This window comes from Silurus meridionalis, chromosome 5 (genome assembly GCF_014805685.1).
Source record: "Silurus meridionalis isolate SWU-2019-XX chromosome 5, ASM1480568v1, whole genome shotgun sequence".
Taxonomy (NCBI): domain Eukaryota; kingdom Metazoa; phylum Chordata; class Actinopteri; order Siluriformes; family Siluridae; genus Silurus; species Silurus meridionalis.
In genome coordinates, this window is record NC_060888.1 from 4,364,267 (window position 1) to 4,380,481 (window position 16,215).

The window sequence follows — 16,215 nt, forward strand, 5'->3', positions numbered from 1 at the left end:
AAATGCTCTACAGAGACCAGAGCACAGGAGATCCCCCACAATAAGAAAGATTTTGAACTTTTTTTTGCAAAGAAGAGTGGGATAAAATTCCCCCAGTCTAAATATGTGAAGTATTTCAGTATTAAATCAAAATATCAGAGAGGGACATGGGATTAAATTCTGTTGCTCTTTTTTAGCTGATACTGTGTGAATATTAACTCCTCACAATATAAGCATTTATATCTGAATATGACTCATATCTCGAAATTAATGTACGTGTGTGTCTTGTGTTTAATTGTGTTAAATCTGAACTAACCAGACAAGTAAAGAGTACTTGAAAATCAGAATTGAGTAAAAGTATAAATAACTGCAAAACTTATTCCATTACAAGTTATGAGTCACCAATTCCAATTTGACTTGAGTAAAAGTCCACTCTTTATACAGTACTTGGGTATTTAACTCATATTAAATTGAATATATTGAATTGAAAAAACAGGTGATTTGTGAGGTTTTATTTCCTAAAATACAAATCAAATTGTACATCTCAACACTGCATTAACCATCAACACATCTTCAACATGCTAAAATGAAATGAAAGACAAGTTCAATCCAATGTTTTAAAAAGATATCTTCAATTAACAAATACAATGACAGTATCATGTCACATGAACCATAAGTATTCAATGGAGAAATAAAATTTAAATAAATAATTTTATATAAGGTAAAAGTTAATTTATGGTTGAAAAAAATGTAATTGGTCACCATCATTGTCAATTAGAATATAATAGAGTAAAAGTACATTAAATCATCAGTGTAGTTGAGTAGAGACTAAAAGTTAGTTCTTTGATGCTCAGAAAAATTAGAAAATAACATTTACAAGTAAAAAAACAAAGTACAGTATCTCAAGTACTTTACACCAGTGTAACAAACATAATCATACAAAAGGCTATGAACTCCTAAGGTAAGCCTGACTGGTGGGAATTTCAGTAATTGAGAATTTTCTTTACTTGTACTGTATGAAATTGGTCCAAGTCTCTCTTTCGCTCATTAGAATTTCTATGAATTTTGCATGAGATCCAGTTGCGCTCAGCACTCACAGAACATGCAATAATTGATGATTTCTTTCCCATTCTTCCAATCATTTTATCCAGTTAAAACATGAATCATTTATCACCGGCAGCTGCATCTCGACTTCAGAATGTAAGAGTGTTTGAGTTCAAGGTTAAGACCAGAACACATGATGAGTGTTACACGATCTGAACGATATTTTCAGCCATAGTAACAAGCTTTGTATTCTTTGTAGATGTACAGTCAATAATTTTGACTCTCTACTGTCGTTACTACTGTAAATTATATTTAAACTAGCTCAGGGATCACTCTGAACTGTTTACTTTAGTTCGGTGGGTTCTAATAAGATAAGATAAGATAATATAAAAAATAATGCTATTGTGGTGAATGTTGTGGTGAGTTTGAGTCAGGAGTTTCTTCCATCATTTATTTCTCTCCAAATGTTCTGCTTGCTGTTGAACTGACGCTGAACTGTATACTCGTGCTAAGTAGATACCGACAAGCGTCAATCAAAACAAGTTCAAAACAGAGCGCACGCTCAACCCCTAAATGATGGTTTGCTGACTGCTTGAGCAGATTCACTCATAAATAAGAAAAAGGAACAACTGAACGATGAAATGTAGTGAAGTTAAAGTAAAAGTCTCCCTGATTGGAAATACTTACAGATATGCAGAAAAGCTGCTTAAGGATTGTAACATTTACTCTTTTACTGTCTACCAGTGTGAACAAGACATACAAAAAACACAAGTGGGTGACCAAGAAAAAAAAAACATGACAGTAAGTGACATTATAGTGCAGTGATTGTTCAGGTATTTTTATTGCACATGGGTATGATATTGGACAAAGTAGAGGAAATAGAGATAGTTTACAGTAGTAGTAAAAAAGTATTAAGAAGTCCAGTATAGATTGGGGTTTTGAGAGGTTGTTTAGAAGCTTAATATCTCCTGGGAAAAAGCTATTTTGGACTCTTGCAGTCCTTGTATTGATCAGTTTGTATCATCTGTCAGAGGGAAGAAGTCTCACCAGGCTGTATGCTGTGTGTAAGGGGTCTTTCTCTGTTTTTTTGCCATTTGCCTGACCATAACAGAGTAAAGTTAGAAAATGTACCCTTGTTAACCATTTTAAGAAGGATTAAGGATTATGAATTGAGAAGAAATGTACCGACTGCAAATCTTTTACCATCAGTGAAAATGCTCTTAGCATACAGTACGCTTGTTGCAAAGCATTAGCCGTACCCATACAAGCTGAATTTTCTGATATTGATATCCTTCTTACAAATTCAACTTATTTAAGTGTACAAAATATGTACGTACAGTACTGTACAGCTTGGTCTGAGCTTCTGGGTAGAGCACCAATCTTCCTAATCACTTCAGTTATTAAACTCACAGGAGGCTTAAAGAACAAGATTTAGACCTCACTATACAGTAGACTTTTTAAACTACTTGTTCTTTACAGCAGAGCTCATATTTGTGTAGCTAAATAAATCTCAAGATCATGTACATTTTATTAATGTGGTCTGTTGTTCTTTCTTAAGGAGGAAGTTTGCCCAAAAATAGATGGAGACAACGTTCAGAAGTGTGTCTGGGCTTCAGGAGTTAATGTCAAGGATAGGTTTATTTACGTCACCCAGCCAATGCTGGACAGAGTGCTCATTGTGGATATCCAAACCCAAAAGGCTGTTCAGGTAAGCTACACAACGTTCAAGTACGCGACTGGAGCCACACATATTCCTCACATAATCCATAAACAGACACCTCGAAAAGAGTCATAGACATTTCTTTTCACACAGCTCTCCCAGACATGTCATAATGTCTGACGAGTTCCATTTAGGCTACGTCAGCCTTCCGGGTGCTGCAAGTAGAAAAGCCGAGCTTTTACTCGATTTTTGCAAGCACTACGAGCATTTCATTTTCAAAGCAATCACGTTGTATCCCGTCTTCAATGATAATGGAAACGAAAAAAAATTCCCTCAGACAGACTGAGAAGCTTGTTTGCATAAAGCAAAAAGCAATACACACTTCAAATCTTTTTTTTTCTATACATTGCTTTATTTCTTTAAGGAGAAAACTTTTTATATAATGTTTCAAAGAGTCTTGCATGTAGAAAACAAAGAACACTTAAGTACATCCAAGGAGCCCTTGAGGAACATTTTTTCAGATTTTGCTCTGAATACAAGGCATGTATATAAATGTGTTTTATATATTTACACTATATTGGAAGTGTTTTGTGGTTCTTACCAAAAGCGGATGTATATGATCTCTTTAGCTGTGGTAGCATTCCATTTTCTCTTCACTCGAACTATGTGACTAGGGTTTAAGTTCCAGAAAGATGGAACACTAGCTGCACCTTCTCACTCTTCAATTTTTATTATGATTGATATATAATATACATATTGTATATACTGTGCATTTATATTATAAAGATTATCTAATATGTTATATGGTCAGCCAATCATGTGGCAGTATTGAGAATGGAAAACATTAGAATGCATATAGAAATATATATTTCTGAGAATTAATAATTATAAAAACTGGCATCAGGTCAGCGACAGAATGACAATCGAGACCGTGGATCCGGAGATTTGTTGGCGTCCAGGTTTTGTCTGCATGTTTCTCAAAGTCGTGCATGGCAGGAAGCTGGAAAGAATCTGGTGGGTGTGTCAAATGGATAAATCTTCTTTTCTGTCTTTGTTAACGCTCCGATTGGCGCCAGCAGGCATCTCTTTCCCTGCCAGGCCTCCCCTGGAGACTTCAGGAAGCCTCTTGTTGGGGTCATATGCTTGTTATGTAGTCACCTGGAGATTTGGCTTCATTATCTCAGATTAGCCAGTGCTAATTAGCCACCTGAGCCAGCTGAGACTGTGAGGCTTTCTATATATTTGTTCAAAACTATAAACAGATATAGTTATACATTTGACTTCTAAATATACTACATCAGAGATATTTTTATACATAAAAGACAGAAAAAAAATAGATTTCCGAGCAGTGCAACGTCACCTGGCCGAAGTTTAGAGTCAGCGTGCCAGTCTAATCCTCTAAAGATGGAGACAGGAACTGAAACACAGCATGCACATCTGTTCTCCCTGATGACGGTATAAGCAGGGATTCGAGGCTGTGTCAACAAAGCCTCATGCTTCTTCAGCCTGCTTAAAATGTCAATGCTTCGTTCTGGTTTCCAATCAATCCTGTAATCCTGTACATTCTCAAATTAGCCTGCATCTAATACAGTACATTTAATATTTCTATCTGAATTATCTCACTATTTGAAATATAATCATCTCTAAAACTGTCCAGATCAAGCGTGTAGTGTGTGAAATTCGCAAAATATAATGTGGACAAAAGTACTGGGATACCTGATACTTCCAGCCAACTGAGTTTGTTTTGGGGTTTTTTTTGTTGTTTTTTTTTTAGATATATTTTGTCCTTCACTTGAACTAAGAGACCTAAATTTGTTTCAGCATGACAATGTTCCTGTGCACAAAGCCAGCTTCATGAAGATATGATTCACATGGGTTACAGTGGAAGATCCTGAGTGGTTTGCTATGAAGCTCCACACTACTGAACAGCTTTAAGATGAATGTGAACGTGTCTATATATCGTATTGTGAACAGGATGCACCTACAGTATATCTAGACCGAAAAAAAAATACAGTGAGCAGTCAATTTTAGAAAACCATTACAACATGATGGTCTTCCTAAAAAAAAATCATATATATCTATACCTTTGGAAATAAATTGTATTATAGCTGTAAAGGCATTGGACCGTGCTAGTGCATTTCCATTAGTGATAATGTGAAGTGTTTTTCAGTCCTGGTTCTGGAATAATTTCACCCTGTACATTTTCTGTTATACTTTACGATTGCAGACCTACTTTTTACTTTTTTTTACAGGTGTATTACTAAACCTTTCTCACTCAAAAGTAAAAAATAAAAAATCTAAAATACATAAGACGCACGGGCCTGTATTGGTTCTGTCTCAATTGAATCAAACAGAAAGGATTTGTTTAAACATTGATTTAAATTAATATTTTGCACTGACACTCCTAGACTTTTATTTTGTATTTTTTTTGCTGGGTAGTTAATAATTAATAAAAATATTGAAATCGATGGTAAAAAGGGGGTGTTAGCACCAAATTAACAAATCAATAATGAACTTTTTAGAAATACATGGAACACAAAAAAACAGAAACAAATCTTTATAAGGGGAAATTGTAAAATAAAACAGAATAAAAATATAGCCAATTACTGGTCAATGAGTTCACAAAAATGTTTTAAAACAATCAATTTTTTCTATTTTAGCAAAAACTCGGCCTAAAAAAATGTATTTAAATATTAGGCTGCAATGGCAAAACTGCTTAAACCTAATTTGTGGAAAAGCAACGCAAACACCTCGGACTTGTTTAGTGCAACATACAACGTTAAAAAAAAGACTCTGTCCTCTGAAATAATTTAATTGGAGAAAGAGCTCTGTCATCTACAATCGCAACTTACACAGTAAGGTTTTTTTTTGTGTAAAAAAAAAGGTTTTTATCTAGGGAAATTTAGTGTAATTTGTACTATACAACTATATATGTTTTGCCTGGTCTAACCCCCCAAAACCAAGTAAATAAAGTGGCCAATATAATAAATGAAGATACATGATTTTGCGGGCTCAACAGATTCACTTCATTTCCAGCAGAATATCATCCACTTTTCCTTTCTCAGAAAGCCTGTGGCTGCTCATGGCCCAGCATTCCTCTACACTGATTTGAGACAGATTACCAGGCATGTTGGTGTGCATCATTCCATCAGTAATTCTGACATTCATATACAGTTCAATGATGCCATCTTTACAACATCTTTTATCTATTTTTTTTTTTTGTGTCCTCCGTGGTCAAATCCTCATACCCCTCATTCCCCTGCTGCTGACCTTGAAACAGGTTCCATTTTTCAAATTTGTCATTTTACTATGAAGAACTGAAAATAGGAAATGGAAAATGTTGGCCTGCGGAAATAAAATGGAAAAAAGCAATAAACGTTATTTATTTATTTATTTATTTATTCTGTTTTTCATCATTTCAAAAAACAGATTGAACGGATGATACAGGGCTTCTTACAGCCTGAGAATAATTCAATAATACATTGAAGTATATACAGTAGTGTTTCTTTGTAAGTTTACTCGAAAAAAGTGTACAAATATTTTCCTTAAATGTTCAAAATCGTACTTACTACCAATACTAAAGTGGGTTACCGTAAATACTGTATTTTCCACTTGTGCTTCTGAGAATGTTTATGATTAGAGTGAAATAGAAAAAGGAATCATGTTAAGACTCATTGCAATAAATTCAGAACAAAAAAACTAGTTTGCACTCATTTTTATTATTTTTATTTTTTCACAGACTGTAAGCACAGACCGAGTCCCAGTGAAGCTCCATTACGATAAATCACATGACCAAGTGTGGGTTCTAAGTTGGGGGGATCTGGAGAAGAACTTCCCAACACTTCAGGTAAAAAAACACACACACACATACGCACACACGTTTTACGTGACTCTACTCTCAGTATTAATGATGCAAATTAAATTTACAAGTGTGCAAAATCCCAAGATCTTTTGCCGCCATCTGCATCTGTCACTCAGCCCCGCTTAAGTGAATATCATGTCTTATTAACGGCGGCTCCTGAACTAGAGAAGGACCGTTCTCACACGCAGCTCCCGACCTCCTCCTCTAAGTCCCCGAACAATTCCTGCTGACATTTTCAGGCCATCCACAAACGATGTAACATGATTGAATCAGTATACAAGGAAACCCCTGTGGAGATTTCTTTCAAATTACAGCTAGAAATAAAGCCATGAGCGATGAACTTCCCGCTGCTCAAAGGTCCGTGTGCGCTACATTAGATGCCGCTGTCATGTCCATAGGAACGACTACTCCAGTAGAAAAATGGCATATGGTTGTGTTGTTGTGTGACAGGTGATCAAGCAGGCCAGTGGTGGTACGTCCCATCACACCATCCACACACCACCGGTGGGCCACCGCTTTGACCGAGTCGATGACTTCTTCATCCCTCCATCAAGCCTCATCATTAACCATATCAGGTATGGTGGCCTGATAGACTGTCCTGTGAGACACGTGTATCTGTGGTCTGCATAGAGAAAGTCTTATCCAAGATTTAGAGGATATTCTCACTATTGTAAATACTGTAGAAACTCTAGACATATAATCTGCTGCTGTAATCATAAACACTTTGCTTTAGTACACATAAAACAAAGGAAAAGGGAGCTTGTTCAGTTTCAGGCCATGCCCACATTAGAATATTCTGTCCACAACCATCAGGTCATGAGTCAGTAAAAGGCTTTGGAAAGGTTTATACCAGGATGCAAGAACATTCTATGGAACGTCTATAAATATGGGGACTGTATTAGTTATTGTGGGATTTGCGCTTTGAGAATTTTATGGGGAGGTTTTTTTAGAAAACATAAGCTTCCAAAGTTACAACAGGTTCAGCTTATTATTAGCAGGAGTGTCAAACAAACATCCCTTACAAGCATCTTAATGAAAAGGGGTGAAGAAATACTAAGTGATGGTGATGAGGAGATGAAAAAAAGTGAAATAAAAAAAAGAAAGAAGACTGGAAATAGGACTGAAAATGTGATGATTGTATCTAAGATACGGTTTCGTCTCTATGGGCAGTTCACGTGCCCTTAACCTCATTTGTGTGTGTGATATTACACATTAGCTAATGAGTCACTGGGGCATTAATAATTGCTTGGGCATCTTGAAACCAAGAGTCCAACATTGATAGACAACTCAATGGAAAAAAATCTAAGAAATGGAGCAACATCAGCAGGTCAAAGCCACGTGTGCAAACGTAGCAGCACTGAGAGCTTAGCATGGTGGCTTAATGGGTGACAATATCACTAAAGCTAAAAAACCTCTTAACTACTGGGAAATAAATGATTTAGTGAAGGACATTTGCCTTTGAAATCCTATGTAAAGCTATATCTGATAAACAGCATAAATAAACGTATAAATAAACTTATATAAGCACAAACAGTCCATCAGGACATAGAGAGAAATTATGCTAATTCAGTATTAGCATACGCTAACACGCTAGCTCACACGCTAGCTCATGTCATACCGACAGAATGACGCTCAGCCCATGTTATCTGATATAACGCATTCGAAGTCACTCGCATTTGGATAAAGCTTCGGTACTCAGCCGCAAGAGTGCAGATTTTAAACCATGAGTAAACAAGGGCTGAGAATAAAAGATCTCATTTGATTTGATTAAATCCAGGATGAAGAAGATTTACTGAACGTGTAGCTCTAAACCTTGTCTCCTGTTCTGCTGCGGATGGATGTTTGCCTATGAGCCGATATCATGCTAATGATAAATAAGCGACAAAAAATGATGTAAGCTCGAAAAAAAAAAAGAATTCAATTCAATATCTATACAGATAAATATATTATGTATAAAATCTACCTAGATTTCAAATGAAAACATGACTAACTTTATTATTCGCTAATTCTAATGTTACGTTCTGTCTTCAGTGTGAAACAAATACGACCTGGCAGCAGCACATGCTGTGCTTATTTTGCCTTATTTTTAAAGCACTGGCAAAACCATTATAACAGTCAAAGCAAGCTAAGATTAGAGGTAGAAGTAGAATAAGCTTAGGTAAGCAAAACACAGGTATGGTTTAAAAAAAAAAAAAAAAAAAGACAAGGGCACGCTGCATTACAATGAATATACCAGCAAGCAAAATAAATGACTAGATCCAATCAGTGCTGTACATTTTACTTCTCATAATGTTTTGCACAAGTTCTTATGAAGCAGCAAAACTTTCCATATGGAAGTAATATGCAGGATTAAGAAGGGCAAGTGAATGATATGACAGGGCAACATGCCCAAATAAAAAGAGTTGCAGATCATTTACGCCTTTTCTGATCAGGGTTGCAGTAGATCCAGGGTCTATTTCTGAAACCATAGGCATCAGGTGGAAATGCAGCCTGGATAATATACCAATCAATTTCAGAACACTATTTAAATATTTATTAACACCGTGCTCTTTATACCTTTAAAATACAGGGAAATGGAAGCTCAATGGTTTAGACGTTCTGATCAGAAGGTCACATGAGTTCAAATCCCATCACCACCAAGTTGCAACTGCTGTGACCTTGAGAAGGCCTTTAACCCTCTGGTAAAGGGCGTCTGGCAAAACGTCATAAATTTTAAGTGTGATGACATTTAGCAGAGCTGTCTTCTTCCTGACTCTTCTCAATGTGTTTTGACGCTTTAGGTTAGCGCCATGTTAAATGAGGACAGTGCACAAAATGAAGGTTCCTTCCAACAAGGTTCACCAGGTTGCCTTTCCTGAATGAAACATCGAGAATCACTTAGAACTGAGAGAAACTTGATGATTATTCAAGAAAATAGGAAACTGCTAAATATTATATCATCTGTGTTATGATCTTTGACCTAAATCATACATTTAATTGATTGTAATGGTTTCCTAACCACAGTTTGTTATAATAATATGGTAGAAAGTGGAAATGTTATTTACTATGCAGTTATTATTTTCCAGATGTATACACAGATCATGACCAGGTTTACATGCAGTCTTGATTCGACGCTAAACACCATACGTTTCCTGTTAAATATCAACAATACTTATTATCTTTTACAAAGAAAGGAAAGTTGCAACCTAATTGCAAGACAAATTTTTATAAGCAAGAGACAATTCTTTTCAATTTTATACACAAAAATGAATATAATTAAATAAATAAATATTTTAATTAAATAAAAATAAATGCAGAATTTGGATCTCAGCAATACATAAAGTACAATGGAGTTTGCTTCAAACATGCAGTGTTCGGCTAATCATTGTCTTTTTACTTTAGACATTATTTTGACCATTTCATTTTTATATATCAGTCTACAATTAAAATGATTTATTGCATAACAATATCTAGGCTGGATCAAGTGCTATTTTATACACAACCATATAATAAGAATGGAAGCTATGACACAATGATAGCGGTTTCTTCATATTTCATGATATTTTTTATCACCAATTATCATATTTTTGTTGAAATAACGCTCTTCTAATAAAAACAAAATTAAAATAAATAAAAACACGAGAACTGTACATTCCTCATCTTTTTTTAATAAATGATTTGACTGTATTTCAGGTCACATGAATAGTTCATTTATACTTATACAATACAGGGTCTTTAAAAATAATGAAAGCAATTGATGGTACAATTTCAAACAATTTCCTCCAGATTTCTTTAGTAGAGTACCTTCAGACCTTCTCAATAACACAAGTCTTTGCTATACTTATTTATTAAATCCTGTCAGGCTTTTATGAGTAATGTATTTTCCCCCATCAGTCAATTTCATTTCTTTATTGCTCAAAAAAGCAAATGCTCTAAATAGAAGTCTAGCAACAAAAGCATGTTTTCTTATTAGCTTTAATTTTAAAAGAATGCTGTGAGGAGCCTGATGTGAAAAATCACAGAGAGGTATGCATTTAAATAAATGCATCCAGAAAACGATCTACAGTTGGTGGTGAATAATTGGTGGCAAAAATATACATGTTCCATCAACATAATTGTTCATGTGGGGCTACAAATACAGCCAGGCATAATTTCTTCTTCTTCCACTCCTTATTTTATTCTTGAGAATCTGTGCCACCCGGATGAAAATGGCTTCCCTTTTGAGTCTGAATTCTCCCAAAGTTTCTTCCTCATATGGTCTCAGGGAGTTTTTCCTTGCCACAGTCGCCACTGTCTCGCTCATTAGAATAAACTTATAAGGAACAAACGTATAAACACTAAACCTTTACTGTTCTTTCCAAATTTATAACCTCTTTATCTCTATAAAGCTGCTTTGGGACAATGTCTGTTGTTAAAAGCGCTATACAAATACGGCTAAATTGAACTGAAAATTGAATTGTTCCTCATCCCTTCCTCAGTGTAAGACTACACGAACGTGGATGTCTGTGAGATCATATAGACGTTTGACTGTGTTTTTTTTTTTTGACTTGATACATGAGCTACAACTACTAAAAATATGGCTTCATATGTTAGGTAGGAGGTATGCACTAGCATACACTCTCTGAACATGCACTCATGTTGTAAAATAATTAGTAGCAAAAAGAAGAGCAATATGAAACTGTGAAATTTATGTGTTGCATTTGAAATTGATACAGAATTTATATTTGGGTTGAATGGATCGTTGAAATCTTTTCATTTGCCATGTACCAATAGATTCTCCAATAGTCTATACAAGAACTTGTGAAATCATTGCAGTCTGCTTGAGGAACATACTGCCATTTTGGCGTATGTTCTTACAACAGGAAGTAAACTCCTATACTTATGGAATTGTAGCACGCATGTTTCTTGGCTTAAACTGCTAACAGAAAGATTGCACCAGCCAATCACTGAGTCAGACTCTTAATGTCAGTCTGACCAATTCAGCAGGCACATTTTACAGAAAATTATATCAGCAGGATGACAGCAGGTCTGAAGTACATGGCCGGATTGATCAAAAGCCATTCAGATTTAATTGAGTTTTATCAGCTCCTGACATACTGCCATCTTTCTCTTTTTTTTTTTGCCTGACATGGCAGGGCATTTTTTTAGTAGCCATGTTGGATTTTTTGAAAAACTTCCCAACTCCATTATAAGCTCAGGCACTTTCCAGAAAAAAAAAAACCTTGAAGATATGGCAGTAAAACTAATTGGTGAGTTCTTCTCTCCCCTAAAGGTTCACACTCTGCTTATTAGACTGGGTATGTCAGTTCATGATCTGATTTGTGCGACTCACTCCAGAACTGGCCACAGTTATTGAAAAGCACACAGCAGTCTGCTAAGCCTGAGGGTAGATCTATGTCTCTGCAGGTGTCTCTCATTGAGCTTTATCGAATTTGGACATTAAAAGTTAAAACTTACTCTTCATAAACTGTTGCTGACTTGGTGTTTAAGGGTTGCAAGGTATTCCAGGCTTTTAGGTTTTGTAGATATTGTCACAAATTTGGATCACCTAATAACAGTGAAAATTGGTTAAGATTTGAGAAAGGAATCTGGAGATAAACGAGACTCAAAACACAAAATGGAACTCATTATCATCCAGGTGATGGGTTCTGTGTTCATCAGGAAACTATTAAGGCTAGAGGTCAACTCATAGTGGATTTGATTAAATCCGATAGCTAGGTTGGACGATAAACAAAATAGGTTTTAAAATGGATACTGGATTAAAAACAAACATCCCTCCATATAAAATAGTAATTTATTACAAATAAAAAGAAACATTATAAAAATGTGCCAAATAAAAAAAATATCAATATATGAATTCACAAATATAATCCTTTAATGAATAAATTATAAATATAATATAGTGCTCACTATGCAGCACACAGTCTCACGTACAAATAAAAAAGCATGTGTCATCAGTAATTTTGCCTCTAGAGGCCGCTAATGACAGCGGACAGGTAGCAAGAAAAAAGTATGGATTTTTACCGGTAGCCGAGTTATCCAGCAAACAACTATCGGTGCCAATTGATCTGCGAAAACAATTAATCGGTCAGCCTCTATTAAAGGCAACCAGAAGTATGGGTGCTGACAAGTTTCTAGGATGACAGGACAGTTCTTATGAGTACAGCAGCACTTCTTACAAGCAAATGAACCGTATCAAGGTTATATCAATAATTGAATTTACAATAAGAATTGTTTTGGGGATTTGTGCATGTTTAAGTAGAACCAAATCACCTAAGAAATGTCTCCTTTCCTGTAGGTTTGGAATGATCCTCCATAAAAAGGAGCCAGCACTGCATAAGATAGATCTGGAGACCACGTCTTATGTGAAGAACATCAGCTTGCAGGAGTATGACTGCATTCCACAATCTCTGGCCTACACCCACTTGGGGGGTTATTACTTTATCAACTGCCATCCAGATTCAACCGGTGCAGTGCGTCCTCAGCTTATCATCGACAGTGTAACAGACAATGTAATCGGGCCTAACAGTGATGTAAGCGGTACTCCCTACGTTTCACCCGATGGTCACTACCTAGTAAGCGTGGACGACCAGAATGGTATGTTGCGATTGCAGTCAATTTCAGTGCGTGGCGAAATCGGGCGACCATTTGACATCCACACCAACTTGCACCTCTCAGACCTGGCCTTTATGCCCTCGTTCACCGAGATCCACCAGTACAACGTTTTTGGTAGCTCGGGGCAGCAAACAGATGCCCTGTATGTCGAACTGAGCACTGGCAATGTCAAAATGATTAAGAGCCTCAAGCTGCCCACACCGTGGAGTCAGTGGCGCTGGAACCGCAAGAACCGCGTCATGACCTCGAGCGGCCTTTTCGGACAGTACCTCATGACCCCTTCCCAGAGTTCACTATTCATTCTGGATGGATGGCTGGACAAGCTCAACTGCGAAATCACTGATGTGCCCAAGGGGAACACTGTGGTGTGGGTGGGGGAGGCCTAGGCCATGGAAAAAGGCTTGTTTGTCGAAACCAACAAATACAATTGCACTGAATTTGGTCTGTGTTTAATTTATTGAGCGAGATTACTCAAGTAATATGAAAAATTACCAAATTGACTGTTCTAAAAAACACTGTATCAGATAAGGAAACTTTATTTAAAAGTAGAGTGGCATATGCTTGTTTTTGTACGCACTGGGTACGTGAAATAGCTCACTATTAGTTACTCTTTGATTAGATCCAATTAGCCCTAGCAGCGAAAGAAATGTATTACGAGAGCATTTCGTTTTCAGACACTAAAATAGCTAATACATAAATATTCCAGCTAATTAAATTTGAATTAGTGAAAAATCATTATATTTCTTGGAAAAAATATATATACTTAGAGGCAAATGTATGTTTATTTGTAACACTGATACTATTTTCCCCTCCTTCCTTAAAACACAACCACGTGAATGTTGGGCCCACGATATATTTCCTGTGCCTTGAAGGACCATTCATGCAAATAGAATGTTTTTGTTTTGTTTTGTTTTGTTTTTTAAGTAATGGTGCCCTTTTAAACAATAGATAACAGCCTCTGTAAATTTGATACCTAGTGGCAAAAAAAGGTAATACTTACATTTCAAACCTTTAAACCCCTCATCATTTTTATAAAATAAAAAAGGCCACTCGCTTCGAGACATCAAACCATAAGACGTCTATTATAAAATCAGAACAGCAGATTTAAATCTCGAAATTAGCATTTTGGACATCACAGAGACTCGGGTGAAGAGTGCGCAGGTTCAGGTTTAAAGCTATATTGTAGGCAATTTTGGATTTTACAAAGAAAATCCATTAATTCTGGTGGATTGTTTGTTTAGATTATTCATGATCCTCAAGGATGATTATTTCTTTGCAGAATGTAACACATTCGCTGAGTTTAGGGACAGGGCAAGAGACCGCTGTTGTTTTACAAACCGGGGCTATAGAGTTGGCTTTAAAATTAATTCTACAGTGTGTAAATTGGTGTAGTGTGTTCGGTTAGACGAGCTTCGTACGTCAGGGTGCATCTAAAGTAAGTGGAGATTTAACCGATTCAACAGATCCTTGAGATAAACCTCCGTAGTGTAGTGAACAGGAAGCATAAAGACGTGTGCACGTGATTGTTGAATTATCTCCTAGATGGCCAGAGTCTATGCATTTTCACTGACACTCAAACCAGGAGGCTGTGCTTGGCTTGAGCTTTGGTCACTTTGTTGCATTAATTCTATATGTGCTTGAATAACTGGACTTTTATTATTATTATTATTATTATTACTATTATTATTATTAGTTTCCCTGTGTATTTAAACTTAAATATTGTTTTGCCAAATTTGGTTTAAGGGCATTTTGACACTTTGGGCTTTTTTGAAGAATTTCTTTCCATCCATAGGTCAGTTGTGCAGTTCCATCCATCACCTTTGCAAAACGGTAGTGGCAAGTTTGTATCTGGACTTGTTTTTGCATGTGGTCGGGCAGGAATACCTGCAAACAGGGAGCCATTTCCATAGCAACTGTACTGTAACTCCCTTCTCGCAGACATCCCCGAACTTTAAACAGAAAGAAATGCATCAGTAAGCTTTGAAGTAGAAAGGGGTAACCTTCCATACCCGATGTGAATCATCCCTTTTTTTTTTTCTTTTTTTTTTTTTTTTCATTTTTATCATGACCAGGGATTGGCTCTCCATTTCAAATACGGCTTTCAGAGTTCACCAAAAATGCAAGTGTAAAAACAACCTAAAATACTATTTCTGGCCCCTATGTTAACCTTTTTTATTATGATTTTTTTTTTTATTGTACACCAAGAGATTGCTCTCTGTGGCTTTTGATTTCTGTACATAGCAGAAAGGTGTATGTGCTGTGGTTTTCCCTCATAAAAGTCATCCTCATAACTATTTCAGATTTCTGACCTCCCCACTTCACTATTTTGTAAAACTGCATTGTTCTATGTTACACCGATGTACACTGAGTGCATTTTCCGATGTCTGATCCAGACCTTTCAGCGCCATGTAGCCACGTATATTGATTTTTTTGTGCTTGTTATTTATGTAGATAAACCACGCTTGACATTTGACCAGCTGAATAAAGCCTATAACTTTAAAAAAAAAAAAAAAAAACTTTGGTTCAGCTTCTTTCTTTTCTCCTCCATGAGTTTAAATAATAACAAATTCAAATGGAACAATCAAGTGAGGCTGCATTAATCTTTAAATTCACAATTTTCTCCAGAACGTTGCGTCAAACACTGCAGTGAAATTTAATGAACGCGCTCGCGTCTTTTCAAGGGAATTACCTCGGCTCAGTGCTTTAATTATGCCTCCATTATTTAACACAATGAGAAACGGTGGTTTAAAAGAAGTACACTGGAAAGTCGAGAGTAAAACAGCGAATGGAAGAGAACAAAATGGACCGCTGTAGAACTAGACCACTGCGCTGATGATTTCTCGATTCTGATTGGTCAGAAATCAGTGATTTTTTTTTATATATAACACCAGCTACAACATTAGAGATGCCTGTAAGTCATAGGTTAACACTGATCAGCTTTACATTAAACCACCTACCTATAATCATATTGGTTGTATTTCTGCCATCAAAACTGCTCTGACCCTTAATGCATGGATTCCACAAGATCTTCACAAGACTTTCTAAAGGGGTACTGTGTATGCATATGGCACAAGGT

The 16,215-nt window shown here is 36.2% G+C and overlaps 1 protein-coding gene across 4 annotated transcripts in view; it reads left to right on the top strand.

The window, feature by feature from the left end:
• fstl5 (follistatin-like 5) overlaps positions 1 to 15,644 on the top strand; it is a 144,384-nt gene extending 128,740 nt beyond the window's left edge. For all 4 annotated transcript variants that reach the window (XM_046850423.1, XM_046850425.1, XM_046850424.1 and 1 more), the window contains 4 exons: positions 2,582 to 2,731; positions 6,423 to 6,530; positions 6,996 to 7,120; positions 12,823 to 15,644. In XM_046850423.1, the coding sequence (XP_046706379.1) occupies positions 2,582 to 2,731; positions 6,423 to 6,530; positions 6,996 to 7,120; positions 12,823 to 13,525 (1,086 nt within the window). In that variant the 3' untranslated portion in view covers positions 13,526 to 15,644. The remainder of the gene's footprint in view (positions 1 to 2,581; positions 2,732 to 6,422; positions 6,531 to 6,995; positions 7,121 to 12,822) is intronic.
• The last annotated feature ends 571 nt before the right edge of the window (positions 15,645 to 16,215 follow it).